The sequence below is a fragment of the Mustela putorius genome, unplaced genomic scaffold (assembly GCF_011764305.1).
Source record: "Mustela putorius furo isolate JIRA1106 unplaced genomic scaffold, ASM1176430v1.1 tig00003962_pilon_pilon_pilon, whole genome shotgun sequence".
Lineage (NCBI taxonomy): Eukaryota > Metazoa > Chordata > Mammalia > Carnivora > Mustelidae > Mustela > Mustela putorius.
Genome location: NW_025422106.1, coordinates 20,942,158 through 20,969,652, shown reverse-complemented (window position 1 = coordinate 20,969,652; position 27,495 = coordinate 20,942,158). Strand labels below are relative to the sequence as shown.

Genomic DNA, 27,495 nt, shown 5'->3' with positions numbered 1-27,495 from the left:
GGTCTCTTGACGCTGGATGGGGCGCAGGGCCCCGGCGGTCACGCCGGGCCGCACCACAAAGGTTCGCTTCTCCGGCGTCAACACCTCGGTCTCGGGGGGCCACGTGTCGCCCCGGGGCCCGGGACTCCAGCTTGCAGGTGCTAGGCAGCCGAAGCCTGGCAACCAGATCTGGGGAGCTCGGCTGGCGCAGGGAAGCCTAGCTGGGCGCTGGGCCAGAGGAACCTCGGCCCCAGCCTCAGGCTGCGCCCACATTCCTCCCTGGACCTCGGCCTTGCCCAGCCCTGGGGTGTCGGGTCTCCACCCCCATCCCCGAAGAGATCACATTCGGGGCAGGCAGTTGATGTTTTTATTGGCGCTATTTCCCAGTCATCTGGAAAACTGGTCTGGCCCAGCCAGTTACTCTTTCTCCCAACCTGCTTTGGGGGAATGGCGTGGGTGGAGGGGCAACCTTCGGCAGGGACCCCATTCTGCAGTGGATACTTTGGTGCCCTTGCAGATACACTCCCAGTCCACTCAGAAGTTCTGTGCCTCCAGATCTCTGAGCAATGCAGAAGCCAGGCAGCCAGAATGGCCAGTCCAGGCAGGACGGGGCTTGCCCTGCTCCAAAGCTCTGAGCTGCTCTCCCAGGGGGCACCAGCGACTTATTCTCTAATTGTGCTGGGGGTAAAGGGCAGGGTCTGGGTGGAGCCACAGCTGCCTCCAGCTTTTTCCTGCCAAGACACTGGAGACCACCCTGCTTGGGAAGGTTGGGTCTGGTTTCCGACCCTAGCCAGGCTGGACCCTGAGGATACCAACTTAAAAGGGGTGGGAAGAGAAAAAAGATGTTGGGGGAATGGGGTGGTTGGGGTTTCCAGATCCAGGGCCAAAGGAGAGTGGCTGTTCCGCTGGTTCTTCTCCGGCACTGAGGACACTCCAGTGCTGGTGGGGACAGTCCTCTGCAAGTGTCTGGAGTTTTCAAGCATGTTCCGATGAGCAGCAATATTGGGGTGGTCCAGCAGTGTATCTAGATGCCTCACGGTGGGATGGGCTCATCTGTAACCGCTGGAGGTACAAATGAGAAACCCCTGCAGACACCCAGAGGGCAGTGCCTCCAGCAAGGGATACCCACCTTCGCTCCCACTCCCACACACACTGTGCCCTGGACTCTGGACCTTGACCGGCCAGAAACAGAGTTTCAAACTAAACTGGACTGGGGGTAGCAGAAAGAATGCCTTTGGGCCCTGGGAAGCACTGGGAACAGTCCTTCAAGTGAGGCCCAAGAAGTAGACTCCCTTGCCTTCACCAGGCAGGCAGCTGTCTTACCCAACAGCTTCTGCTTTCATTTATCTGGAGGCTTAACATGCTCTTAGTGCTTTGGGCTGTGACCACTGGGGGATGGGAGGGTGGGCAGGGCCCCCACCACTGGATTAAACTTTGTGGAGGTGAGGCGGGAAAAGGTAACAACTCACTACGGACAGCCAGGAGAGTGTTTCCATGGCAACAGGACACAGACGTCACTGTGTAGGGATGTGTCTCCTGCAGCTGCACTGGCCGAGGGAGTCCAGCATCCTCATCCCGTCTTCCTAGTCGACCTCGGGCCCCTTTCCCCCAAGAGTACACTTCACCTTCTGCCAAAGAGAATCCCAAGGACGGGAAGAGGAGGACATGGCTTAGTAAGCAGCTACCCTCCATCCATCTAGCCCCAAGAGGAGGTTCAGCAGCCCTGAGTGGGATACCACCCCCATCCCCACTGCCCATGGGCCTGCCAGCACCCCTATCTGGCCCCACAGTGCCCACAGATCAATCACCTGTCCCAATGGCTACAGTGAAGGCATCCCCACAGGCCACCATTGCTATCTTGATGTTCTGCAGGCCTTGGACTTGACAAGGTGCCCTGCTGACCCGGCGGGCATGGGTACCCAACTGCCCGTGCTGATTGCTGCCAAAAGTGTAGCAGTCACCAGAGGCTGTAGGGGAGGAAAGAGGAGGGGATAGGGGCTGTCTCAGCTGAGATCCTGAGGAGACGGGGGAGTCCACCCGTGGCCTCCTGGGCCTGGGTCCTACTCACCAGTCACGGCAGCTGAGTGAGCAGTGCCCAGGTCCACACTGAGCAGGGGCTCCTGGTCGAGGGGTGCAGAGCCTAGTGGTGTGAAGCTCAGGGCCTCCTCCACCTGCTGGTGGGGGGCAGTCTCCTCCCCCAGGGAGAGGGGGTCCAGGCCCAGCTTGTTGAACCTGAAGGTAAAACCAGAAGCCAAGTCCGACTGGTGGTTTGCACAGACCCTCCTGACCCCACCAATGTGTGCCAGGGCTGGTTCCCAGAGGACAGTTCCCACCCTGGGTTGAACCCAGCAGTGTGCTCAGCCCCACCCTCAGCTTGGACCCTGGGGGGAAGGTAGGCAATGACGGACAGAGCATTAGCAGCCAGGGAGGGGGAGGGCAGTCTAGTCATCCCACTGGACCCATTTACCTGTTACTCCCACAGGCCAGGGCTCGGCCTGGGACAGTGAGGATCATGGAAGAGTCAATGCCACATATCACCCGCTGGGCTTCCTGTCCTGGGGGCATGGACACCTGCTGGGGGCAGCTGTGGGACTCCCTGGTACCCAGTCCCAGCCGGCCTACAAGGAGAAACAAGGATGGGGCTAGTTTGGATTTTAGGGTTGGTGATGCCAGGATGCGGACCAGCCATGGAGAGGCGGTAATGGCGTGAGTTAAGGCTGTGCCCTCTGCCAGAAATAGCTAAGCTCTGTGGTCAAAATCCTACTCCCCCTTAATGCCCTGTTCAGATGCCAACTCTGTCTCCTCCAGGGATGTCCCATGCCATTCCTTGAGTTCCCACATCTCTGGACCTTGGGGGGAGCCCTGATGTTGTCTGTTCTTTATTGTAGGGAGATGTCATCCCTCCCCCCACTAGGCCAGGAGGACAGAAACTCCATGTTTTTAAGTCCTCTCTAGTTTCCAATGCCCAGCATAACATCTGACCCAGAGAGGGCCGCCGGATGAAAGAGATCTCTCACTACATCATAAGCCCCTGAAGGAAGGTATTCCTCCTCATCTTGTCTCTGCACCCAGCACAGGAGGGGCTTGTACTAGATGGGCAGTAAAGTTTTGGTGAATGAAGAAATGAATGGAATCGGCTTAAGAGAAAAGAGGGAGAAGAGGCCAGGGTTGGGAGGTGGGTATGAAGTCCTCTTCAAGTCCCAGTCAGGGTGCTGTGAGATAGAACCTAGAAGCTTGAACAGGGAGGAAAGCTTACCACCGTCTCCGCGGCCCCAGGCAAAGAGTTCTCGCTCAGTGGACAGGGCCAGCACGTGGGACGCTCCACAGGCCACCTGCACCATCTCATAGCCCAGCAGGGCCTCCACAATGGTGGGCTAGAGAGAGAGAGAGAGGAAGAAAGAAATAGTAGGCAAGGGGCCTGGACTGCTGCCTGGCCTCAGCATCCCATGGAGGGATGATGAAGAAGTTGGAGGCTGCAAATTCTCACCAGACAGCTGTGTCTTTAACACACACACACACACACACACACACACACATATGCACTGCCACCACTGGGGAAGCCTGGTCTTTCTGTACTTCCCCTGGTGTTGCTCAGAACAGGTGCAACCCAGGAGCTAGAGGGACCGGTGGCTGCTGGGGATTCCCGGCCCCCAACTCGGGTGTCAGCTGTCAGATGTGCACTCCTTGCCACCACCCCACTTCCTCCTCCCCCAAGTACCTGCAGCACCCACCTGGCTGAGGTCATTGAGGCTGCCATGGCCTAGGCACCCATTGCTGCCACTGCCAAAGGTCATGATGATACCTCGGTCTGCAGAGAGGGGTGGTGAGGAAAAAGAAGGGAGAGAGGTTGGGCTGTTTTTCCAGAGAGGCCAGTCCATGGGTTGGAAGAGAAAGAAGTTGGAAGCAAAGGCTGGAAGAATGGGGCAGAAGGTAGAAAAGGACAGGCAGGGTATCTCTTTGGTTGAGTTTGGACAAGAGACAGCCTCTGAGCTGTAGATCTGAGCTTTCCAAGTCTGTCACTCAGCCTCCCTCAAATGAAGATAATCTACAGTAACTACCTCGCCAGGCCTGTTGTGAAGGGTAAAGGAGACTGTGTAAGTAAAGCACCTCTCTCTCTCAAAATATTAAATACACCTTAAAAAAATAATAAAGCGGGGCACCTGGGTGGCTCAGTGGGTTAAAGCCTCTGCCTTCGGCATAGGTCATGATCCCAGGGTCCTGGGATCGAGCCCCACATCAGGCTCTCTACTCAGCGGGGAGCTTGCTTCCTCCTCTCTTTCTCTGCCTGCCTCTCCGCCTACTTGTGATCTCTGTCAAATAAGTAAATAAAATCTAAATAATAATAATAATAATAATAATAATAAAGCACCTGATGCAAGATAACAAGTAGAGCATTAATGAGTGCGCAAATGACAACCAGTGAGGGGAGCTGCTCTGGGGGGGCCTTCTCAGACTCTGTGGAATGCCCCAGGATAGTCCCCTGCTGGACTCACCGGTCAGGCAGGCTGTGAAGAGGTCCCCACAGGCCACATGCTTGATAGTCACGCCCGACTGGCCCTCCAGGAAACGGGAGACGAACTGGGGCTGCTGCTGCTCCACGGCCCCAGGCAGGAGGGCGCCCCCTCCCGCGCCTAGGGGCGGGGCCTGTGGAGGGCATGGGTGGGGCCTGAGTGGCCCCTCAGGACTTACCCCCCCCTTCACTGGACCCCAGGCTCCCCCCACCCAACAGCCTGCTCACCTCCCACAAGATAAGGCGTCCAGAGCGCGTGACGCCCGCCTTCTGCGTGCGTCCGGCCGCCACCTGGACCACTTCTGTGTTGAGCATCGGCAGCCGCAGCGGGGTGCTCAGCCCGCCACCCCACGCGTACACGGACGACAGTGGTGGCGGAATGGCCGGCCGGGGGGGTCCCCGGGGTATGCCTGCGGGACACCGTGTCAGGTCTATTAAACTGGTGGGAATGGCTTGGCATCGGGGAGGCACCGGAGGTCGGCTCTGACTTACCCCTGCAGCGGGAGCCGGTGGTCCTGCTTCCTGGGCTGCAGCCCGGGGCCATGGGTGGCCCAGGGACCAGGGACTTCTCTGCCCTGTGGGTCAAATGGGGGCTTCAGGACACGGACCGTTCCTGGCACCTGCCCTCCCACCCCCCATCCCCCCACCCCCCAACACACCACACACGCAGGAACAGAGGATTTGCCCAGGCTTATTGTGCTGCTCTCACTTTCACACACACACACACACACACACACCCGCTTCCCAGAGCTACAGCACCCCCCCACTCCCCACACAGGCCTCCTCATGCGGACACTGCCCAGATCAGTGTGAAGGTTGAGGAGGGCGCGGATGCAGAGGGGCTGCGCCATAATGTGGCTGAGCGGTGGACGCTGTGAGGGCTCCAGGCTGAGCAGACTGAGGACAAGCTGGCGCAGCTCAGGACTGTACCGGTCAGAGATTGGTGCAAAGGTGCCACTCATGATCTTCAGGACCAGTGCTGGCAGGTTCTGTGGAAGCACCAAGGGTAAGGTTGGCCAGAGCCTGTCCCAGGCTCTTGGGTGGCAGCACCTCCTGCCTCCAGGTCTAACCGGAGGGTCAAAGCCTTGCACCACGAACCTGCAGTCTGACGAGGGGACTCCCAGGGATAGGAACTCCTGATAGGGGAGCTGCAGCTATGTCCTCAGAAACCCTAGGTGGTTGGTTGGGAGAACTCAGGTCAGGTCTTGCCCTTGGTGGAAGCAGCGGGGGTTGGGGGCAGTCTCTAATCTGGTGGGAGAGCCCTGCTCTCAGGAGTCCTCAGTTTAACGGGGGACCCAAGCCTGAGGGAAGCCACAGCCCAGCCATGGGGTAATTTCCCAGTCTGACGAGGGAAACAACTCCACCACAAGGGAAGGAACACAGAAGTGGCTGGAGCCAAGGACTTCTAGGGCAGGGAGATAGACATAGATATTTCTCACTTGTCTCTCTGGGGGTATAACTCACCGCAGCTTCAAAGGCCCTCTTGAGGCTGGCCAGTTCATAGAGGACACAGCCCAGGGCCCAGATGTCACTCTTCTGGTTGTAAGGCTTGCCCTCACACAGTTCAGGGGAGATGTAGCATGGGGTGCCCACCACCTGCAAGAGGGAAGCAGATCTTATTACAGCTTAGGGGAGAGAAGGCTCTGTCCAAGGCCCAATGGAGACTGCTTCCTCCTGCAGGACCAACCAGCCCGGGGCGGGGGGGGGCAGGGGGCCAAGGTCTTGGGAAGGGAGGGGGTTGGGACGCAGAGTGAGCCTTGGCCCTCAAAACCCCTCCAGCACCCATGAAGTCCCCTCTGTGCCCAGGCACCGTGTAGGCCTTGCTCTTGCTACTAAGGATCTTGGAGATGCCAAAGTCCCCAATCTTGACAACCATGCGGTGTTTGTCCAGAAGGATGTTTTGAGTCTTGAGGTCCCGGTGCAGGATGAGATGGGTGTGCACGTGGTGCAGTGCGAGCAGGATCTGCACAAAGAAGTGTAGGATGGTCTCTTCCTCCAGCAGGGAATTACAGCGCTTCTGGATAAACTCGGCCAGCGTGCCACCTGAAGCAGGAAGGAACTAGCTAAGGTCTAGTCTTTTCCCGTGCCTGGCACTCTCCTGTTAAGAAATCAACAGCGGGGGGCGCCTGGGTGGCTCAGTGGGTTAAGCCGCTGCCTTCGGCTCAGGTCATGATCTCAGGGTCCTGGGATCGAGTCCCGCATCAGGCTCTCTGCTCAGCAGGGAGCCTGCTTCCCTCTCTCTCTCTCTGCGTACTGTGATCTCTCTCTGTCAAATAAATAATTATCTGTCAAATAAATAAATAAAATCTTTAAGAAAAAAAAAAAGAAATCAACAGCGGAAAAAAAAAAAAAAGAAAGAAACCAACAGTGCAGACAGGGCAAGGGTCTACCAGCCTTGCACACCTGGTGTCACAACCCTATACCTGTGAACTGCCATCAAACCCAGTCTGAGGATGGAAGCTGGCTGATCTGGGTCTGCTTGTCCCAGAAGAGAGGGGCCCTTGGAGCCAGGCCAATGTGAGGAGGCTGGCCCACCTGGTGCATACTCCATGGCAATCATGAGTGCCTTGTCCTCCAGGAAGTTCTCATAGTACTCGATGACATTGGGGTGGTTGAGCAGCTTGAGGACCTGGCACTCATTTTGGGCTGCCTGCCGCTCTTCTTTGGTCATTTGCTCCACTGGGATCTGCTTAATGATCACCAGCTTCTGGTCAGCCTTGCGCAGGCACAGGTGCACAATCCTGGGGACACAGAGCACAGGGGTGGATCCCAGCTGAGCTTCCAGCCACACATCAGGCAGGGCAGACCTGGTCACTGGATGCTCCTTAGGAGAGGGGAAACAGGCATGGAGACTAAGAGGTCATCTAAAATGCATAGGACAAGTTCAAGAATAGGGATAACTGGCCACAAACACTGTGTGTGAGACCTGGGGCAAGTCATTTAACCTGAGGCTTGGTTTCAGCACAGGCACAGTGAAGTTAGTCTTGATCGTCCTTAGTGCGCACAGATTTCAGAGTTAACTGCCTGGGTTCAAATCCTGGCTCCTCCTTGTATTACTTACCTGGTTTGGGATTATATGACATATTCATCTGGAAACCAGAATCAATTTCCCTGGGTTGTTGAGAGCATGAGTGGAAGCTGTTCATACTATTATTTTCTTCCAACTCTGGACAGTGGCCATAAAAGCAGTGTTCCTAGTCTCCTTCACAACTATATCCCCAGAGCACAACCCAGCATTTAGCACACAGTAGGGGGTCAATAAGTATCTGCTGAATGAATGGACTATAAGAGGATCATCTGAGTATCAAATTTATATTTCCATCTCAAACCTCTCCTCTGAGCCCCAGACTAACAAATCCAACTACCTGCTTTGCATTTCTACCAGAGTGACTTGCAAACATTCTAATTTTTTTAAAGATTTTATTTAATTTTTTTAAAAGATTTTATTTATTTATTTGACAGAGAGAGATCACAAATAGGCAGAGAGGCAGGCAGAGAGAGAGAGAGGAGGAAGCAGGCTCCCGGCTGAGCAGAGAGCCTGATGCGGAACTCGATCCCGGGACCCCGAGATCATGACCTGAGCTGAAGGCAGCGGCTTAACCCACTGAGCCACCCAGGTGCCCCTAAAAGATTTTATTTGTCAGAGAGACAGAGCATTCAGGAGTGACCAGTACAAGGAGGGGGAGTGGCAGGCAGAGGGAGAAGCAGGCTCCCCCCAGTGAGCAAGGCACCTGATGCAGCACTTGAGCCCAGGACCCTGGGATCATAACCTGAGGTGAAGGCAGACTGAGCCACCCATGCATCCTGCATCTTAAATTTTAACAAATTCAAAATAAAACTTTTGATTTCTGCCCCCAAACCTTTTCTTCCTCAGCCTCTTCCATCTCAGTAACTGATAAAACCATTCAAGTCAGACACCTGGGGGTGTCTGGGTGGTTCAGTAGTTAATACTCTGCTCAGTCGTTGGGGCGCCTGGGTGGCTCAGTGGATTAAGCCACTGCCTTTGGCTCAGGTCATGATCTCAGGGTCCTGGGATCGAGCTCCGCATCGGGCTCTCTGCTCAGCAGGAGCCTGCTTCCCTCTCTCTCTCTGCCTGCCTCTCAGCCTACTTGTGATCTCTCTCTCTGTCAAATAAATAAATAAATAAAAATCTTTAAAAAAAAAAAAAATACTCTGCTCAGTCGTGATCCCAGAGTCTTGGGATCCTGTCCTGCCTCAGTCTCCCTGCTCCGTGGGAAGCTTCTCCCTCTCCCACTCCCCCGGCTTGTGTTACCTCTCTTGAAGTATCTCTGTCAAATAAAATATTTTTTCTTTTTAAAGATTTTTTTTTTAATTTTTTTTTTTAAGATTTTATTTATTTATTTGACAGCAAGAGATCACAAGTAGGCAGAGAGGCAGGCAGAGAGAGAGGAAGGGAAGGAAGCAGGCTCCCCGCCGAGCAGAGAGCCCGATGCGGGACTCGATCCCAGGACCCCGAGATCATGACCTGAGCCGAAGGCAGCGGCTTAACCCACTGAGCCACCCAGGCGACCCATCTTTTTAAAGATTTTATTTATTTATTTGACAGACAGAGATCACAAGAGAGAGGTAGACAGAGGTAAAGACGGGGAAGCAGGCTCCCCACTGAGCAGAGAGAGAGATGCAGGGCTGGCTCCTAAGACCCTGAGATCATGACCTGAGCTGAAGGCAGAGACTTAACCCACTGACCCACCCAGGCGCCCCCATAAATAAAAATCTTTTAAAAAAAGGGGGTGCCTGGGTGGCTCAAAGGGTGAAGCCTCTACCTTGGGCTCAGGTCATGATCTCAGGGTCCTGGGATCCAGCTCTGTATCAGGCTCTCTGCTCAGCAGGGAGCCTGCTTCCCTCTTTTTCTGCCTGCCTCTCTGCCTACTTGTGATCTCTCTCTCTCTCTGTCAAATAAATAAAATCTTAAAAAAAAAAAAAAGGAATTTAAAAAAAAGACACCTGGGGACACCTGGGTGGCTCAGTTGGTTAAGCAGCTGCCTTTGGCTCAGGTCGTGATCCCGGCGTCCTGGGATCGAGTCCCACATCGGGCTCCTTGCTCCGAGGGGAGCCTGCTTGTCCCTCTGACTCTGCCTGCCACTCTGTCTGCCTGTGCTCGCTCTCTCTCTCTCTCTCTCTCTGACAAATAAATAAATAAAATCTTAAAAAAAAAAAAAAGACACCTGAAAATCACGCCAAAATCTTTCCTGTTTCCACTTCTAAAATAATATGAACTCATCCATTTCTGACTTGCAGCCAGAATGACATTTTAAAAATGCAAATCAGGGGCACCTGGGTGGCGCAGTGGGTTAAGCAGCTGCCTTCTGCTCAGGTCATGATCCCAGGACCCTGGAATGAGGCCATATCCGGCTCCCTGCTCAGCAAGGAGTCTGCTTCTCCCTCTCCCCCTGCCCCCTCCTTCTCTCTCTCTATCTCACACACACACACACTCTCTCTCAAATAAATAAAATCTTTAAAACAAATAAAAAAATGCAAATCATATCAAGACCATTCATTCTGCTTAAACCCCTTCCCTTTTACACTTTGAATAAACCCAACCTCTTTACCTCTGCCTATTAGGCCATCAGCTGTCCTCTGTGACAATCACATTTTATACCATTCTCTCTCTCTCTCTCTATATATATATACCATCCTTTACTTTGCCCACTACATTCCAACTTCACCAGTCTTTTTCTCAGTTCCTTGAATACTCTGAAGTCCTTCCCGCGTGAGGATATGCTGCTTCCTCTGCCTGAAAAGCTCTAGCCTTCACCTTCGGATTACTGGTTTTCATCCCTCAAGTCTTGGCTTTACAATTCACCTCTCAAAGAGAAATTTTCCTTCACCACCCCAAATAAGTAGTCGTGGTGTATGCCACGTTCGCAGCTTGTTAACAATTGCTTTAGGATCTTGTTTATTGTATTATTTTACTACAGTCTACAAGCCCCGAGAGGGAAAAAAAAACACGCCTATTTTGGACTTTACTGTACACTCGGCGCCGAGAGCCTGATGGGTATAGCTAGCGCTCAATATTTGTTGAATGGCTGAGTCAGGTATCAGAGAACGGAACTCTGCGGCGGCGCAGAGGCTTGCCCGCCGGGGCTCGAAGGGGGGTGGGGGGGCGTGACCTCGTTAGAGGCGGAGTCTCCCAACTAGGACCGGGACCGGAAGCCTGGGCGGGGCTTTCCAAGCGGGCTCTCACGCCTCGGGGCGGGGCTAACCGGGCAGCGAATTCGCTGTAGAGTTGGGGCTCATTTTCCCTCTCCCCGACCAATTCCTTCCCCAGATCCCTGGCTCACCCGAAGGCACCTCTCCCCACCACTCGGATCCGCTCGTACTTCTCCATCTCGTTTCTCAGAGTCACATTTCCGGAACCCACCCCCCACCCAGACGCGGCGCGTGCGCGGACCCGCCCACCCTGTGGCCGCACCCCCGACACTGTAAGATAATTGCGGGGCGGAACAAGGGAAATCGGTGTGAGTTTCGGCTTTGCATTTGTCTAGTGCCGTTTGCACGTCCTTGCAGCTTACTCCACAGTTACTTTTTCAGAATCCCAGAAATGGGGTTTTATGGCATTTCTTGGCGCGCTTGGCAGCTAGGACGGTACCAGCCATTCCCTACACACGTGTTCGCATCTGGCCCTCACAAAGCTTTAGACCCGAGGGCTGCTCTTCACAACCAGTGAGGATGGAAAGCGAGGACCAATCTCCCTAACCCACTTCTTTTTCTTTAAGATTGTATTTATTTGAGACAGGGAGAGCAGGAGCGGGCAGAGGAAGGCAGAGGTAGAGGGAAAAGCACATTCCCCGCTGAGCGGGGAGCCCCACGCGGGGCTCCATCACAGGACCCTGAGATCGTGTCCTGAGTGGAAAGCAGACGCTTAACCGAGTCACCCGGGCGCCCATCTCAGCCCACCTCTTTGCTCACTAGTGACACTATTTCAGGAGAGAGCGGATTCTCATTGGCACGCAAATGATAAACTACCAAAACTACGAAGAGCGTCAGCATTCTCGGTTTGTGGGGCAGGGATCAGGGTTAGTTTCGTGTTTGCCTAGGGAGGGACCGGGGAAACCCCGAGCCTTGCACACTGATTCACCTAGGGAGAAGGAGACTCCAGGCTGTCCCAACAAGTGAGCATCGCCCGCGTCAGCACTCTCATCACACCCCTCCCTCCCCCGCAACTTTGCCGCCGGTAATCCGCCTTCGAGGCTCAACTGTAAGGAGAATCGCCTTGTGGGGAAGATGGGAGGGATGTAGACCACTATGTGAAAGCATCAGAGAGAGGAGGGAGAGCTGTTTGACCGGTGTGGGATCAAGGCTTCTGCCTAAACGTAAGGGGCTGGTTAGTGTGATTGTCTAAGGTCTTGGCCGGAAGTGAGTATAATTCCTGTTGTCTCCCTGTGCCTCCTGCTCTGTTCGAGCTCCATAAAAGCTAAGGAGCAAGAGGATGGTGATTAGCTAAGAGTCAGCGTCCCTGTTTCTGAGTGAGTGAGGAATGTGAGGAAAGGAGTGTTTATGTTCTGTCCCGCCCCACCCCTCAAAAGAGACTCAAACCTGTCCACCTGGAAAGACCACGAGAGGGGCCCTACGAGGGGCCCTCGGTGTGGCTGGCTCAGGCTGCTGTTGGCTGATGAACAAAGCTGTCCTGGGAGCAAAGGGAAGTGCAGAGGGGAAAAGCCGCACAACCCTGGACACTCGTGCCCTCACCTAGAAACCAGTCGGGCTGTGGTTGACCCAGGAGCCCCACAGGCGTTAATATGTAACATTGGAGCCAGCAAGGGAGGCAGAGCAAACACCCAAACCTCTTGGTCCCTGGGTCTCCGGCGCCTAAGGCTTCTAGCTTTCCCTCCCGCTCGCAGAATCTCTTCCCAACCCCCGTCCCTTCCTACTTACCACCCCCTCCCCCAGCACTCGTTTTCAGCCTTTCCGCTGTTTGCACCTCGCTTGCCTGGAGGCGGGAAGGGGATCCCGCGCCAAGGTAGGGATAGGCTGACACCTCGTGACCACGAGCTGCAACTGCTCCAGCCCACTGTCCTGAAGAATAAGGGTCACCCCAGCAGCCCGGTCTTCCTCGTGCCAGCCTCCACGGAGCCAGGAGAAGAGCCGGGATTGTCTAAGGGAGGACTGTGACAGCCGCTGGACCTCAGGAACCCAAGAGCGGGCTGGGAAGAAGGGTGATGGATTAGTCGACCCCTCCTAGACACCGAGTCGATGCGGGGCGCCACAGATGCTGATAAACATGTCCGTCTCTGGCCCAAAGAAGCTAAAGATCCGGTGAAAATAACAATATAGGCGGAGACCATTATCGAGGCTCGGCTCGGACCCCTCCCCAGGACCAGGGCTTAAAGGACGCGGGTGTGTGACGGGCCCCGCCCCGCTCTGCCCAGAAAGGAGTTGAGGGCGGAGAGAGAGTTCTCTCAGTACCCTCCGAGGCGGGGGAGCCGGTAGCCCCGGGAAAAGTGGGGACGCAGGTTAATGAGGCCAAGCAACCGAGGCGGGACTCTGTCGGCCGTCGGGAGGCGCCAGCGAGGGGTGCCGCGGCGTCGCCGCCCCCCAGGACAGCCCCTTTTTCGCCCGAAGTCCGCGGAAGCGAGGCGGGGCCCGGAGGCCCCCGGGAAATGGGGTTCTGGCCCTCGGTGCCGCGGCGGCGCCGGAGGGGCGGGGGCAGGCGGCCGGGGCGGGGCGGGGGTGGGGGTGGCTGGGGGGCGGGGGCAGAGGCCGGCGGGGAGGGGACTGGAGGAGCTAGGGGCCTAGAGGGCTCCGCGAAAACTGTGCGAGGCTGGCGGCTGGCGTGCACTGGCCGGAGAGGAGCCCGGTTCGTGGAGCAGTCGGACGAGGCAGCGTAGGGGGCAGACAGACTGACTGCAGGGAGGGCCAGCATGCCCCCACTGCTGCACCCCGCCCTGCCGCTGCTCCTGGGCGCCACGCTGACCTTCCGGGCCCTCCGGCGCGCGCTCAGCCGCCTGCCCCTGCCGGAGCACGTGCGCGCGGACCCCCTGCGCACCTGGCGCTGGCACAACCTGCTGGTCTCCTTCGCCCACTCCATTGTGTCCGGGGTCTGGGCAGTGCTGTGGTGAGTGAAGGACTGGGGGAGTGAGGGTGGGTGGTTGGGGGATCCCACGTTACTCTCCGCATCACCCTCTGGCAGGCTCAGGCCATGCAGTCTCACCTGATTCCCTCTTCAGAAAGCTCTCCAACTAGGAGCGGCAGAGGTCCCAGGGGAGGGGGAAAGCTCATCTGGGAACCGGGAGACACCTGGGTTTCAGCCAAGCCTCTCCACTTCCCACAAAGCCAATAGCGTGAGCCCGGATCCCTCGGGGACTGGGAGGGGTAATGGGGGAGTAGAGGGTTCTTGGGGATGCGGAGATGTTGAGAGCCTGCCTTCTTCCCTCCCAGTCTATGGCAGACCCCCGAGATGCTGGTGGAGATTGAGACGGCATGGTCGCTTTCTGGCTATCTGCTCGCTTGCTTCTCTGCAGGTAGGTCTTGCCCAGAAAATACTAAGTAGGTGTGGGGACAGGGAGCTTTTTGTTCAGTTCCTTTCATGACTTTTTTCCATACGACCCGCTAGGGTATTTCATCCACGACACGGTGGACATCGTGATTAGTCGTCAAACACGAGCTTCTTGGGAATACCTCGTTCATCACGTTATGGTAAATGAAAGGCAAGGGTTGGGGTGTAGGCCTGGTGCTAACAACCTGGTCTCAGCCTTTTCTGAACCTGGTAGGTAAAGACCATGTTTCTTAACCTCATCTCCAACCAATGTCAGAACACTGAAGGCTGGCAGTATCCGTGCCCTTTGTGAATTCACTTTTGAGGCCAGTAATCCATGGTCTTACCTATTACCACCTTTAACAAATTAGAAACCCTACTCAGAGCCAGAATCTGTGGGCAGGGATCAAGATTTAATCATGTTGAATCTACCACAGACTATAACCCAGGACGAAGTCAGTAAGAATGGATTTCCCAACCATTAATCCGGTAGCCTTGATATGCCCACCAACTTTCAGGAAAGCCATGGTATTTGGGTCCCCTAACACATTATCTCCCTTGCATTCTAGGCCCTGGGTGCCTTCTTTGCAGGCATCTTCTGGAACAGTTTTGTTGGTGGGGGTGTCCTAACATTGCTGGTGGAAGTCAGCAACATATTCCTCACCATCCGCATGATGATGAAGATCAACAATGCCCAGCACCTCCTCCTGTACCGGGTCAACAAGTATGTCAACTTGGTCATGTACTTTCTCTTCCGCCTGGCCCCTCAGGCCTACCTCACCCACTTCTTCCTGCGTTATTTGGGCCAGAGGACTCTGGGCACCTTTCTGCTGGGTAACCTGCTCATGCTGGACATCATGATCCTCATCTACTTTTCCCGCCTCCTCCGCTCAGACTTCTGCCCTGGACGTGTCCCCAGCCAGCAACACAAAGACAAGTTTTTGACAGAATGAGAGGACTGCAACTTGTGGAAAGAAGAGCAAACACCACCAAGAACAGCCTCACCATACAAGAGAATTAGCCCCAAGTCTGGGGCATCCTCTGAGGACAGGCTCTGCACCTACTATTGAAAATGCTAATGAAAGCACTCCTCTGAAGTCCTTGTCCTTTCTTGGGCAAGGGGTGAGGGAAGCAGACAGACCGGTTGGACATGGTAGTTGGGTGCGGGGGACAGGTGCTGTAGAAGCCAGCCAGTCCACACTGCCTTGAAATGGATGCTAATGAGAATTCTTATATTGGTTTCCTACAAAGCCCCTTCCAGATAAAAGGAGAGATTCTTGTTTGCCATCATCACGGGGTTAAGACAACACATTTTCATTGTCCAAAACCCAATCTGGGTCACAAATACCTGAGCTCCCACTGCTAGGATTAACAAGTGTGGTGAGGTACTAAGGCAGAGTGTTCCAACAGGGTAAGTAGACCAAAGTCTTGCCCTGTTAATTAAATGTGTGTAACCCCAGTATGGCCTCCCCAAAGCCCAGCCAACAAATCAACAGACAAACATGTATCATGAAAAAACTGTATTTAGATTTAGCCAGCTGGACTCAGTTTAGATGATCCCAATCTGAAAAACAAAAGGGAAGCTTTGTTACCGGGAGTTGAAATGTGAAGATTAAGCTAGAATGTCTCAGTTAAAAACCAAAATGAGGTGAGGGTAGGGCCCATTCAGGATTGGAGTACAGTGAGTTAAGCAGCCAAAGTCAGGTTTTGGTCACTAACAGATATCTCACTTGGACCCAGGTGATGGGTGGGTGAGTTGATAGCACAGGTAAGGTAGCTTACTTTGTTGGCAACATCCAAAGCATCATAGTCAGGGGCCAGCCGAACGTATGCCTTCTTCTCTCCATCAGGCCTAGGATAAAGGAAGTCTTAATTCCTCCCACCATCACTGCCCCTAAGCCTTCCCTTTCCCCCCTAGTCTTTCTAGCATATCAGTGGTTCCTTTGTTCATGTCATTCTTTCCCAAATGGTGACTTTTCCATCATTTGCACAGGCTAGGAATGCCACCAAACCACAAATGAACCCACTTCCCCTTTCTGGGGGAATATCACAGAACATCTTAGGACTAAGTCCAGGTTATCTGACATAAATTGCATCTTACTCTAGGGCCTGCCTCTGTCTAGAAGTGTAGGGATCAAGAAAACACCAACACTATACATTAAGTCCTAGAGGCAGGAGAGCTAATGTGTCCTCAAAAGCCCATATTAGATACAAAAGACTAGAATTACAGCAGAAGATGCTCATTTCTTAAGGCTTGCAAGCTGTGAAACCTACTTCTGACTCCATGCACGTTTCCTGGCTCCTGAGATCCTACTCACCTGATTAAGGTGTTGACCTTGGCTACATCAATGTCATAGAGCTTCTTCACAGCCTGTTTGATCTGGTGCTTGTTGGCCTTGACATCCACAATGAACACAAGTGTGTTGTTGTCTTCTATTTTCTTCATGGCTGACTCAGTAGTCAGGGGGAACTTGATGATGGCATAGTGGTCAAGCCTTGGGAAGAAGCAAAATGGTGTCAGCTGGCCTGGGTCAAAGGGAAGGATAGGCCCTCTTTTAGAGCCCAACCCCAGAAGAGCCCAGGTGCATCAGACCATGAAGTAGCAATCATTTCTGTCAGACTTTGGTCGCTAAACAGTGTCATCATCTGCACCCTGAAACTTAGGGACCTGGGGGCAGAAACTTTTGCACTTTCTTCCCCTTGAAAGACTTTAAAAATTTTTTTTTGTTAGAACACACACAAAGTGCAAGGTGAGGGGCAGAGGGAGAAGCAGGGAGACTGATGTAGGGCTTGATCCTAGGTCTCTGGAGATCATGACCTGAGTTGAACCAACTGGGCAAAGGGCGCCCCCACTTGAAGGACTTTCATCCTTCAGTTTATTTAAGAATCATCTCTGAGTTCCAAACCCCCTTCATTCTTTGACTTCAACATTTTTTTAAAAAATGTATTTATTTGACAGATAGAGATCACAAGTAGGCAGAGAGAGAGAGAGAGGAGGAAACCGGCTCCCCACTGAGCAGAGAGCCCGACGTGGGGCTCGATCCCAGGACCCTGGGATCATGACCTGAGCTGAACGCAGAGGCTTTACCCACTGAGCCATCTAGACACCCCCTTCCCAAGCAAGGGGCACCTGGGTGGCTCAGTGGATTAAACCTCTGCCTCTGGCTCAGGTCGTGGTCTCAGGGTCCTGGGATCTATTAAGCCCTGTGTCAGGCTCTCTGTTCAGTGAGGAGGTCTGCTCCGCCCCCCTCTGCCTGCCTGTCTGCCTACTTGTGATCTCCGTCAAATGAATGAATAAAATCTTTAAAAAAAAAGAAAAGAAGGGGCACCTAGGTGGCTCCGTGGGTTGGGCCTCTGCCTTCGGCTTGGGTCGTGATCTCGGGGTCCTGGGATCGAGCCCCGCCTCAGGCTCTCTCCTCGGCTGGGAGCCTGCCTCCCCCTCTCTTTCTGCCTGTCTTTCTGCCCACTTGTGATCTCTCTCTGTCAAATAAACAAAACTCTTAAAAAAAAAAAAAAGAAAAGAAAGAAAAAAAAAGCAGCACTGGGAGGTGACAGTTATTACTACTGTTCCAATCTGTGGCCCCCTAAGCTCAGTTTTATCATTAGTAGTGTGGCACCAATACACTCAAGACCTTAAACCTTTCTGCCCATTTCCCCGTCTCTTGAGTGTAAAGACTTAAGAGTAAATGAGAAGACCTGTTGCAGGTCTTCTCTTTCCAATACAGATTTTTTAACAGTGTCCTTATCAACCTAGAATCACCCCACACTGTCACCCTCAAGGGTTATTCCCTACAGGAATAGGTGCAATGAACAACTAAACCCGTAACTCAAAAAAATAAAAAATCAAAGTCCCACTGTATACTCAAAGAAAGCAGAATTTAAAACGCTGACCATATATAAAGCAACCATTAACCTTAATAATCATTGAGCTGCTTTAAACTGTTCCCGTCAATACTGTAAAAACGTCTCTTCTTGTTCTTAAATCAGGCATTAACAATCTCTTCACACTCCCCTTAGAGACACACACTACCTACTAACAAGTATTCCCGAAGCTGTGCTGTAGGTTTGGTAAATTTCCAAATTACAAACAGCTACCCAACATCTTTCCAAGGGAAAGGGCAGTACTGACTTGTTTCTCCTGGGGGCGCTCTTTCGAGGGTATTTGGGTTGCCTTCGGAGACGCAGAGTCTTGGGTCGTCGGAACGTAGGTGATGTGCGGATCTTCTTTTTTTTGTGACTGTGGACGCCTTTCAGCACCGCTTTCTTGGCTTTCAAAGCCTTTGCTTTGGCTTCGGCTTTGGGAGGGGCAGGGGCTGAGAGAAAGAAGGAAAACGAGGGCACAGGATTCAGAAACCAGTCACTTCCGTACTCAAAACCCCTAGCGGGCGCTCCAGGCCACACGTGCATCAGTGGTTCCTTTGAAGACATCACAAGTCTCAGGTTAAAATTTTTCCATCATATGCACGATACTGGGGCGAACTTAAGAGTAATTCCAGAAATACGACGAAGAAAAAAGGGAACTAGCAATGATCGAAAGGTTGATATCTGACAAGATAGGTGTTAGTGGTTTTACCTACCTATATAGCTCTAACGCGGAAGAAAAAAAAAGGAAACTAAGTTGAGGACTTAATTCTTTACAGGTCTGGAGACATGGAGCTCCGTCCTGTGGATGCGTGTTGTTCCCCAAAGCCAACAGTCCGGCAGCCCCGAGAGGTGGTGCCGGCCGGGCTTGCCTCCCCAACCTCCTCACAGAAGCTCAGCCCATGCGGCTGGGCCCACGCGCACCGCAGCGTGCCAGAATCCCAGAAGCGGCTCCGGAGCAGACACCGCAAGGCTTAGCTCAGCCATTGTCCTCCCGGTCCGTTCACTCTGAGGGGCTCTCACGCCAGTTACCCGCAGTCACCCCCCAGCTCCAGCACAAACCTTCCTTCTTAGCTTTCGGCGCCATCTTCGTAAAAGGGGTTTCCAACGCTCGTTTCCAGGGGCTTATAGAGCAGAGTCTCACCGAAGACTCGCGATGCTTTTTACTTAAAGCTGATTGGGTAATCTGTAGCGCGGCGCCCTCTGGGAATGGTAGTTAAATTTAATTCCCTCGGGAGAGTAATTAAGCATGCGCCACCTCTTCCCTCAAAAGAGTGTAAAGCTTCTTGGGGGTTGTAGTTATTTTGTAGACACGTGTTTATTTGTTGAGGCTGTTGGATATGGATGGTGTAGCCATTGTCTGGTCCTGAGCGCTTTCCCATCTTGAGGAAAGAGTACTGTAGGTCCAGGAGATAGTAACACTGAAAACAGGACGGTGTATAATTAGGTTGACTCGGGGAGGGTGAAGCAAAGTTCTAGAATGTCGGAGCAGAAATTGTGTGGGCCAGGGGCGCCTAGGTGGCTCAGTCAGTTAAGCGGCTGTTTTCCGGTCAGATCATAATCTCGGGGTCCTTGGAGAGAGCCCAGCATCCGGCTCCCTCCTCAGCGGGAAGCCTGCTTTTCCCTCTCCTTCGGCCTCTCGCCCCGCTTGCGCGCGCGCGCGCTCTCTCTCTCTCAAAACAAACAAAAAAGAACTTTAAGAATCTGTCTGGCCCAAGTCCCTCTAACAAATTCTACTCTTCTTTACCTGTGACAGATTTCGTGTGTTTTACCGCACTTGAAACTACCAATATTCCAAACACCCGGGGTACAGATTTCTCTAGGGCTCCCTAGTTCTTGCGAATTTCATTCAGTCTACTCCCTTTAATTAGTCTTCCTTTCCCTGCTCCAGTCATATCTGCATCCTCAGATTCAGTTCCCGACACAGAACAAGTTTTAATAAAGCTTAGGTTTGCTTCTCTGCGGGTCTGTTTCTGTCCCACCTCCACCCTGCCCTGTTTTCCTCCTTCCCTCTTTAGAACCAGATCTCCCCTTTGACGGTGAGAATCATTGTATACTACACTCCTCCTCTACCCTGCAGAACTGCGAAATGGAAAAATTGTCCTTGATTCCAATGGGATCAGACAGAACACGGGTACCAATGCGGCGACCTACCCAAAGGGCGAAGTTTCAGGTCCACTTAACCCTTCTTTAGACGAGGGAGGCAGGTTGGTCTTTGGCCTCACACCCCTCAGTCTACACGAAGGAAAACACCCCAGAATTTGGACGTCTCTTTCTTCGGTGTGCATCCCATTCCGACCCTGGAATCCCTGTCTGCTTCCCCCCACCCCACCCCTATCCCGGGCAGAAAGGCGAGCGGGGGCAGACTCTTATGAGTCACGTCCTGGGCCTGGAGTTGAGGGAAGCGCCGCCTCTCCTTGGGCCCCTTCTCTCCTCCTTTCCCCTCCCCGCCGTTGTTGGCCCAGCCAGATACTGCGTAGCAATCACCGATTCTCCATCACCAATTTGACCGGGTAAGGGTCCCCTTGGAGCCGGAGCCCGGCCCAGAGGCGCAGCGGAGAGCGACCTGGGGGACTTCGATCTGGGCGGGTTCCAGCCTGGTTGGAGGCGGTCCTGATGCCCTTGAGCGGTCTGGCAGGGTACCCAGAGCTGGGGCAGCGCGGTGGAGAGGAGAGGAGAGGAGAGGAGGGGGAGGCTGGGACAGGCTGCAAGGCCGGGAGCTGCCGGGAGAGGGGCAGGGGGCGGCCCTTCTCCAGGAATTTCCGGGGATCATGTTACAGCCCTAGCGGAGGGAGAGCGGAGTGGGACGCTGGGCCCTGCGGCGGACTGGGCCCCTGGCCCCCTCCTCCAGCAGTCCGCAGGCCTTGCAGCGCCATCGCTGCCCACACTGACCCCGTGCGGCGGGGCTGCTTCGCGCCCCCTGGCAGCTGTTATGGTAGGACAGCCTCAACCCCGAGGTGTCGTCGGGTCACCGCGGCCCCGAGTCATTGTAGGAACCATCCGGCCCCGAGTTATTGTGGGGTCTACGCGGGCCCGGCCCCCCCCGACGGGACTTCCCGCCCCCATTTGGCGGCGGAGGAGTCACCCCGCCCCCGAGTCGTAGTCGGGACGCCCAGGGCCCGGGTGATTGTGGGTTCGCCCCGGCCCCGGATGATCGTCTCATCCCCGTGGCCCGCCGTGGTCGTAGCGTCCCCGAGGCCGCGGGCTCCCGTAGGCTCCCCGTGGCCCAGAGTTATAGTCGGGACACCCCGGTCGCGGGTGATTGTCGGGTCTCCACGGGCCCGGGTCGCTGGGGCGGATCAGGTCCCCGCGCCTTCTCGGGGCTCCCCGCAAAGTCGCAGGCGAGATGAACATTCTGGCTCCGGTGCGGAGGGACCGCGTCCTGGCGGAGCTGCCCCAGGTAGGCGCCAGGGCCACGTCGGGCTTCTGGCTGCGATGGGGTGTGGGCGGGGAGGAGGCGGCACCAGTTCAGTTAGAGGCCTGGGCCCAGCCCTGCGGCCCAGCGAAGTCTGCTGCTTCTGGGTGGTCCCCTACCCCCGCCCAGGGCAGCTTGGCTGCGGGACATGGGCCAGGAGTGGGTGAGTCCCGTTCTCTTCTAACTCTCTCAGTGCCTGAGGAAGGAGGCCGCTTTGCACGTGCGCAAAGACTTCCACCCCCGCGTCATCTGCGCCTGCCAGGAGCACCGGACAGGCACCGTGGGGTGAGTTAGACATCCTTAACAAAGAAAGGAAGTCTCAGTCAAAGCTAGGATACACAAGCACCCCCCCTCCTCCCGGGGGGGGGGCTCCATTTCAGCCTCTACCAGCTGTATGGTAATTCCCCCTTTTTTATACCAATGTGTTCTCCCTTTTCTTCCCAGCAAGGATGTGATGAATCCTATGAAATGGGGTGGGTAGAGAGGTGGCTCTTCACTTCTTCACACAAAGAAGGTGTCCAACAGGAGAGGGTGGTTCCCAGGTCAGCTTCCTACATACTATACATTTGAGCCCCAGGACAGAGGGCTGTGCCTGAAGGGATGTGTCCCATTATGGGTAAAAGAAGGTAATCCTGATAAAATTTGTGGGCCGGGGATGCCTGGGTGGCTCAGTTGGTTGGACGACTGCCTTTGGCTCAGGTCGTGATCCGGGAGTCCCAGGATCAAATCCCACATTGGGCTCCCAGCTCCATGGGGAGTCTGCTTCTCCCTCTGACCTTCTCCTCGCTCATGCTCTCTCTCACTGTCTCTCTCTCTCAAATAAATAAATAAAATCTTTTTTAAAAAATAAATAAATAAAAGATTTGTGGGCGGGTCAGTAATTGAGCATTTACTGTGTGCCAGGCAGTGTGTTGGTTACTATAATTATCTTTTATTAAATGAAAAACACCATCCGTTTTTTATTTTACCTATTTGTTTTACCTAACATAATCTGATTTCATGGGGTGCCTGGATGGTACAGTGGGTTAAGTGACAGCTTTTGGTTCAGGTTATGATCCCGGGGTCCTGGGATTGAGCCCCACATCGAGCCCCTGCTCTCTCTCTCTTTCTCTGTGTCAAATAAGTAAGTAAAATCTTTATTTGTTTATTTGATATATATAGACAGAGCACAGCGGGGGAGCTGCAGGCAGAAGGAGAGAGAAAAGCAGGCTCACCCCAAGCAGGGAGCCTGATGCGGTGCTGGATCCCAGGGCCCTGGTATCATGACCTGGGCCAAAGGCAGAGGCTTAACGACTGAGGCACCCAGACACCCCAATAAAATCTTTAAAAAGGGGGGCACTTAAGAAAAAAGATGTATCCTGATTTCAGAGATGTTAAGATGTATGTGGGGGAATGAAGGGGAGGATATATAGGACATTTATCTCAGAATATAGGACATTAATCTCATTATAACCTTCACAACAACCCTATAGAATATATACTAAATCTCCACCTAACAAGTGTTGAAACTGAGGCTCAGGGAAGCTAAGTAACTTGTCCCAAGTCACACAGCTGGTCAATGGAAGAACTGGGATTCACATTCATGGCTTTCTGATGCTGAAGCACAAAACACTCTTCTGCAAGCGTATGTGTCCAGGCAAGCCGCCTGGGAGGCCTCCTGCCCATGGTAACCTCAGCCTTGGTGCAGCTACCTTTATGCACTTAGTAGGGAACATTGAGACACTCTAGGTTGGAAGAGTTAGTGCTCACTCCTGCTGGAGGAGGACACAAAAGGGGTTTTGTGCCCTGCAGATTTAAGATCTCCAAAGTCATTGTGGTGGGGGACCTGTCAGTGGGGAAGACTTGTCTCATCAACAGGTAAGAAGGTGCTCTCGTTGAGCTGGATTGGGCTGGGCTGGGCAGGGTTCGGCCAGACCTAGCCACGTGGGCTGGGCTCAGGGCCAGAGTGTCCCATGCTCCCTCAGGTTCTGCAAAGACACTTTTGATAAGAATTACAAGGCCACCATTGGAGTGGACTTTGAGATGGAACGATTTGAGGTGTTGGGCATCCCCTTCAGTCTGCAGCTGTGAGTGCTACCTCTATACATTCCAGCCATTCTTTCCCTCAGCCCCTGAACCCCATCTCACGCCCCCTTCCCATATACCTGTGTTGTACCCCCCTCCTTCCTCCCAGCTGGGATACTGCTGGACAGGAGAGGTTCAAGTGCATTGCATCAACCTATTACCGAGGAGCTCAAGGTAATACGGGCCTCGGAGAAGTGGGGCAGGTGGGGGGTCCTGGTGTCTAAGCTAGGGCTGAGTGGTTGGGGAAATGAGCTAGTAATGTCCGCTGTTTTTGCCACTTTTCCAGCCATCATCATTGTCTTCAACCTGAATGATGTGGCCTCCTTGGAACATACCAAGTATGTGGGGATGCGGAACTATACTGGGGGCCTCGGGAAGAGAGGGCACAGAAAAGAGGGGTGGTCAGGGGCATTAGTAGGGAAGGAGAAGAATGCATCGAGGACCAGAGAGAAGGTGGTGAGCCTGTGAGTGTCAGCAGGAGGACCCTTTCCAGCTCACCCGTCCTTGGTTATCTATCCTCTGTGGCAGACAGTGGCTAGCCGATGCCCTCAAGGAGAACGACCCGTCCAGTGTGCTGCTCTTCCTTGTGGGTTCCAAGAAGGACTTGAGTGTGAGTGTGTCCTGGGGAAGGGGCGGCTACCAACTCAGGGAGGGGACCCCCTTGCCATCTGACTCCGACCTTCACTTAGACTCCCGCTCAGTATGTGCTGATGGAGAAAGACGCACTCAAGGTGGCCCAAGAGATGAAGGCTGAGTACTGGGCGGTCTCATCTCTCACTGGTGAGTCAGAGGCTTTGGGTCTTCTGCTGTGGTGCTCCTGTCTACCTGGCCTCTCCCTCCTGTCCCTTGAGCCGTACCCAGGGACCCAATCCCTGGAATGGCCTTTGAATGCCCATCTGCTCCATGTGTCAGGTGAAAATGTCCGGGAATTCTTCTTCCGTGTGGCAGCGCTGACCTTTGAGGCCAACGTGCTGGCTGAGCTAGAGAAATCAGGGGCCCGGCGCATTGGGGATGTTGTCCGTGAGTGCCTGCCTGCCTGGCTGGGAGGTGTCAGAGAGCGTGGGGGACCTCTGATCCCCGCTTCATATATTTCCCGCCCTTCTTGAAGGCATCCACAGTGATGACAGCAACCTCTACCTAACTGCCAGCAAGAAGAAACCAACGTGTTGCCCATGAGCGGTAAGGGGACTGTCCAGCACCTGCCCAGCCCTGGGGCACTGTGCCACCCTGACTCTCCTAGAGCTCAACCCTGGACATTTGCACTGATTGTTTTTCCAGACCAAAGAGCTGCCTCTTGATGGCAGTACCCGTGGAGGGGTAACAGGGACCATGCTAGTTGCTCCCTGCCCTGGGCACCATGCCAAAGACTAGATGTCCTCCTCTTCCGGGGGCTCTCCAGGGTGCCCAGCAGTGGGGAGGTAATCCCTGCTGCTTTTGCTTAGCCTGATGGATCCTTTGGAGTAGGAGGATGCTTAATGATCCCAGCCTCACACTGTGCCTTATGCATTAAAATCTCTGTTTTTAGCAGTTTGGGGACTGGAGTCCTTTGTTGGGGATGAGGGATGTGGAACGGGCAGGACTGGATGGCTATCCTGGGACTCAAGCTTCCTGCTGGATTCTAGCTGTCCCACTCGCAGTGGTTGGCTTTGAGAGCGCTTTTCTTTGGTTCCTCATCTCTGTGTCCCCCTACTTGGTGTTTATTCCTAAATTTCTCTTTTTTTTTTTTTTTTTAAAGATTTTATTTATTTATTGGACAGACAGAGATCACAAGTAGGCAGAGAAGCAGGCAGAGAGAGAGGAGGAAGCAGGCTCCCCATTGAGCAAAGAGCCTGATGCGGGGCTTGATCCCAGGACCCTGAGATCATGACCTGAGCTGAAGGCAGAGGCTTAACCCACTGAGCCACCCAGGTGCCCCTATTTCTAAATTTCTACCACTGGATAATTGTTTTATTTCTTTCACTCCCTTCTCGCCTTCTCTTTAAAAAAATACTTCACCGAGGGGAACACAGTAAAAAGTGATTGAGTTTTGGATGCTCTTTGGGTTGACCAGAGGCCCAGGGCAGTGTGGGTTTGTCTCTTACTCAGAAGATGTGCTATGTAGGAATGCCTGGGTGGCTCAGTTGGTTCAGCGTCTGCCTTCAGCTCAGGTCGTGATTCCCAGGGTCCTGGGATCGAGTACCACTTCTGGCCACCTTAGTTGGTGGGAAGCCTGCTTCTCCCTCTGCCTGTTGCTCCCCCTGCTTGTGCTTGCTTGCTCTCACTCTCTCCCTCTGGCAAATAAATAAATAAAATCTTAAAAAGAAAAAGATGTGCTAATATCTATCTAACATTATTAGTGATATAAGCATAAATTTATGAGTAGTGTCTTTTTATATTTTAAAACCTGATTAAAACAAACAAACAGCATAGGGGCACCTGGCCGGCTTACTTGGTAGAGCCTGTGACTGTTGATCTCAGGGTCGTGAGTTCAAACTCCACGTTCCATGTTATGCCTAGAGCTTACTTAAAATAAGAAAGAAAAAAAAAAGGAGAGAGAAAAACAGCATACTTTGTTTCCTTTTCAAAAAAAAAAAAATGCTCTGAGTCAGGAGGTCCTTCATCTGAGTTCTCACTGTCCTCTTCAATCACTTCTCACTGTGTTCTCAGAGTATTTATTTATTTATTTATTTTTCTTTTTTCTCTTCTTTTTTTTTTTTTTTTAAGATTATTTATTCCATTTGAGAGAGAACGCAGAGCGAGTGAGAGAGAACGCGAGTTGCGGGGAGGAGGATGGGCAGAGGGAAAGAGAGAAGCAGGTTCCTTGAGCAGGCTTCCTGCTGAACCGGGAGCCGGAGGCCAGGCTTGATCCTAGGGCCCAGGGATCATGACCTGATCTGAAGGCTTAATCAACTGAACCACACAGGTGCCCCTATTTATTTATTTTTTTAAGATTTATCCATTTATTTATTTATTTTTAAAAGATTTTATTTATTTATCGGGGTGGGGGGAGAGAGCGAGCAGAGGCAGACAGAATGGCAGGCAGAGGCAGAGGGAGAAGCAGGCTCCCTGCTGAGCAAGGAGCCCGATGTGGGACTCGATCCCAGGATGCTGGGATCATGACCTGAGCCAAAGGCAGCTGCTTAACCAACTGAGCCACCCAGTTGTCCCTAAGATTTATCCATTTAACTTAGAGAGGGAGAGTGAGTACACACTCACAAGCATTTAGAGGGACAGAGGGAGAGGGAGAAGCAGACTCCTCACTGAGCAGGGAGCCCAGCTGGGGCTCTATTCTGGAACCCTGAGATCATGACCTGAGCTAATATCAAGAGTTGGATGCTCAATCAACTGAGCCACCCAGGCACTCCAAAGAGAAGTATTTCTTAAAGGGAAGGCAGGAAGGGGATAAAAAAAAAAGAAAACAATTATCCAATGGTAAAAATTTGTGAATAGGCACCAAGTAGAAGGATACAGTTGGGGCTAAGGAACCAAAAGAAAGAGCTCTCAGACTCCCAAGCAAATCACTTATCCTCTGTGCCTGTTTCCTCAGGCTAATAATACTGATGAGGAGGGTGCTGGGTGGCTCACTGGGTAGAGCCTCTGCCTTCGGCTCGGGTCATGATCCCAGGGTCCTGGGATCGAGCTCCACATCGGGTGCTCTGCTCGGCGGCGAGCCTGCTTCCCTTCCTCTCTTTCTGCCTGCCTCTCTGCCTACTTGTGATCTCTGTCTGTGAAATAAATAAATAAAATCTTAAAAAAAAAATACTGATGAGGTTTCATGGATGAAATAAGGTAAAGCGCGAACATACATGGCAAGAGCTCAAAAACCTCATCTACTATAACTAATTGGAGGGAAGAGTGGCGAGGAACCTGCTCTCTGTTGACATCTGACCCAGAGTCAGATGGGCTGGGAGTATCTCAGACATTCGGCCCAACAGTGGTGGGACACATGTAGCCTCAGTGTCATTGTGAGAGGCCATGGAGGGCCAAGATTAGAACACAGATCTGGGCTCCCAGTCAGCGAGTGCTCTGTCCATTCCATGCTTGGTACCTTTCTCACCCAGCTACTCTGTCCTGAAAGGTTTGGCTTTTCTGCATACTCCTCCCCACTGGCTTCTCCCTTCTTCAACTCTCTTCCTCGAGCTGTCAAGAGCTAAGGTGGAAAGGGGAGTCTGGCTAGTGACCCTATCTGCT

The 27,495-nt window shown here is 53.3% G+C and overlaps 4 protein-coding genes and 3 non-coding genes across 12 annotated transcripts; 2 read left to right on the top strand and 5 right to left on the bottom strand.

Annotated features, from left to right (window-relative positions):
• Window positions 1-332: 332 nt before the first annotated feature.
• NEK8 (NIMA related kinase 8) lies at window positions 333-10,893 on the bottom strand. 3 transcript variants are annotated; one of them, XM_004746971.3, is made up of 15 exons: window positions 10,792-10,893; window positions 7,025-7,230; window positions 6,300-6,532; window positions 5,954-6,085; window positions 5,270-5,478; window positions 4,982-5,064; window positions 4,718-4,899; window positions 4,473-4,623; window positions 3,711-3,787; window positions 3,236-3,353; window positions 2,447-2,597; window positions 2,048-2,211; window positions 1,788-1,946; window positions 1,449-1,607; window positions 333-1,041 (listed from the first exon to the last, which is right to left on the bottom strand). In XM_004746971.3, exons 1-15 carry the CDS (start codon window positions 10,836-10,838, stop codon window positions 1,013-1,015), a joined length of 2,100 nt encoding a protein of 699 aa, XP_004747028.1. In that variant the 5' UTR covers window positions 10,839-10,893; the 3' UTR covers window positions 333-1,012. The 3 variants fall into 3 exon arrangements, with proteins under 3 accessions (XP_004747028.1, XP_044926157.1, XP_044926158.1); XM_045070222.1 differs by lacking the exon at window positions 1,449-1,607; XM_045070223.1 differs by lacking the exon at window positions 10,792-10,893 and having other exon boundaries at window positions 6,300-6,452; window positions 7,025-7,166.
• A 27-nt stretch (window positions 10,894-10,920) lies between these two features.
• Window positions 10,921-15,072, top strand: TLCD1 (TLC domain containing 1). Of its 2 annotated transcripts, XM_004746973.2 has the most exons (5): window positions 10,921-13,565; window positions 13,889-13,971; window positions 14,064-14,146; window positions 14,555-14,709; window positions 14,880-15,072. In XM_004746973.2, exons 1-5 carry the CDS (start codon window positions 13,372-13,374, stop codon window positions 15,004-15,006), a joined length of 642 nt encoding a protein of 213 aa, XP_004747030.1. In that variant the 5' UTR covers window positions 10,921-13,371; the 3' UTR covers window positions 15,007-15,072. The 2 variants fall into 2 exon arrangements, with proteins under 2 accessions (XP_004747030.1, XP_004747029.1); XM_004746972.3 differs by having other exon boundaries at window positions 14,555-15,072.
• Window positions 15,073-15,490: 418 nt separating this feature from the next.
• On the bottom strand, window positions 15,491-19,057 carry RPL23A (ribosomal protein L23a). Its single transcript, XM_013053546.2, has 4 exons — window positions 18,909-19,057; window positions 18,115-18,298; window positions 16,304-16,480; window positions 15,491-15,837 (listed from the first exon to the last, which is right to left on the bottom strand). Exons 1-4 carry the CDS (start codon window positions 18,931-18,933, stop codon window positions 15,672-15,674), a joined length of 552 nt encoding a protein of 183 aa, XP_012909000.2. The 5' UTR covers window positions 18,934-19,057; the 3' UTR covers window positions 15,491-15,671.
• Window positions 15,912-15,976, bottom strand: LOC123389236. The gene has a single exon (XR_006603829.1). It is a non-coding gene; the product is annotated as a small nucleolar RNA SNORD42 (small nucleolar RNA).
• LOC123389238 lies at window positions 16,567-16,638 on the bottom strand. Its single transcript, XR_006603830.1, has one exon. It is a non-coding gene; the product is annotated as a small nucleolar RNA Z17 (small nucleolar RNA).
• Window positions 18,387-18,450, bottom strand: LOC123389235. The gene has a single exon (XR_006603828.1). It is a non-coding gene; the product is annotated as a small nucleolar RNA SNORD42 (small nucleolar RNA).
• A 1,172-nt stretch (window positions 19,058-20,229) lies between the features above and the next one.
• RAB34 (RAB34, member RAS oncogene family) lies at window positions 20,230-24,852 on the top strand. 3 transcript variants are annotated; one of them, XM_013053544.2, is made up of 12 exons: window positions 20,230-20,359; window positions 21,034-21,246; window positions 21,455-21,546; window positions 23,053-23,118; window positions 23,226-23,327; window positions 23,435-23,499; window positions 23,612-23,663; window positions 23,854-23,935; window positions 24,015-24,105; window positions 24,238-24,345; window positions 24,434-24,504; window positions 24,604-24,852. In XM_013053544.2, exons 2-11 carry the CDS (start codon window positions 21,193-21,195, stop codon window positions 24,499-24,501), a joined length of 780 nt encoding a protein of 259 aa, XP_012908998.1. In that variant the 5' UTR covers window positions 20,230-20,359; window positions 21,034-21,192; the 3' UTR covers window positions 24,502-24,504; window positions 24,604-24,852. The 3 variants fall into 3 exon arrangements, with proteins under 3 accessions (XP_012908998.1, XP_012908999.1, XP_004747032.1); XM_004746975.3 differs by having other exon boundaries at window positions 20,231-20,359; window positions 24,434-24,852; XM_013053545.2 differs by lacking the exon at window positions 23,053-23,118 and having other exon boundaries at window positions 24,434-24,852.
• Window positions 24,853-27,495: the final 2,643 nt, after the last annotated feature.

Bases quoted from the DNA above. Each gene is read 5' to 3' on its own strand.
- NEK8 (XM_004746971.3), bottom strand. From the start codon at position 10,838: ATGGAGAAGTACGAGCGGATCCGAGTGGTGGGGAGAGGTGCCTTCGG. The intron at 4,624-4,717 runs GTGAGCAGGCTG...TGCCCTCCACAG, and splicing joins GACGCCTTATCTTGTGGGAG to GCCCCGCCCCTAGGCGCGGG. The intron at 2,598-3,235 runs GTAAGCTTTCCT...TTCTCCTTGTAG, and splicing joins CTGGGGCCGCGGAGACGGTG to GCCGGCTGGGACTGGGTACC.
- TLCD1 (XM_004746972.3), top strand. From the start codon at position 13,372: ATGCCCCCACTGCTGCACCCCGCCCTGCCGCTGCTCCTGGGCGCCACG. The intron at 13,566-13,888 runs GTGAGTGAAGGA...CTTCCCTCCCAG, and splicing joins GGGGTCTGGGCAGTGCTGTG to TCTATGGCAGACCCCCGAGA. The intron at 13,972-14,063 runs GTAGGTCTTGCC...ACGACCCGCTAG, and splicing joins GCTCGCTTGCTTCTCTGCAG to GGTATTTCATCCACGACACG.
- RPL23A (XM_013053546.2), bottom strand. From the start codon at position 18,933: ATGGCGCCGAAAGCTAAGAAGGAAG. The intron at 18,299-18,908 runs GTTTGTGCTGGA...TCTTTCTCTCAG, and splicing joins GCCGAAAGCTAAGAAGGAAG to CCCCTGCCCCTCCCAAAGCC. The intron at 16,481-18,114 runs GTCAGTACTGCC...CTTCTTCCCAAG, and splicing joins AGCGCCCCCAGGAGAAACAA to GCTTGACCACTATGCCATCA.
- RAB34 (XM_013053544.2), top strand. From the start codon at position 21,193: ATGAACATTCTGGCTCCGGTGCGGAGGGACCGCGTCCTGGCGGAGCTG. The intron at 21,547-23,052 runs GTGAGTTAGACA...TGTGCCCTGCAG, and splicing joins CACCGGACAGGCACCGTGGG to ATTTAAGATCTCCAAAGTCA. The intron at 23,500-23,611 runs GTAATACGGGCC...CCACTTTTCCAG, and splicing joins CTATTACCGAGGAGCTCAAG to CCATCATCATTGTCTTCAAC.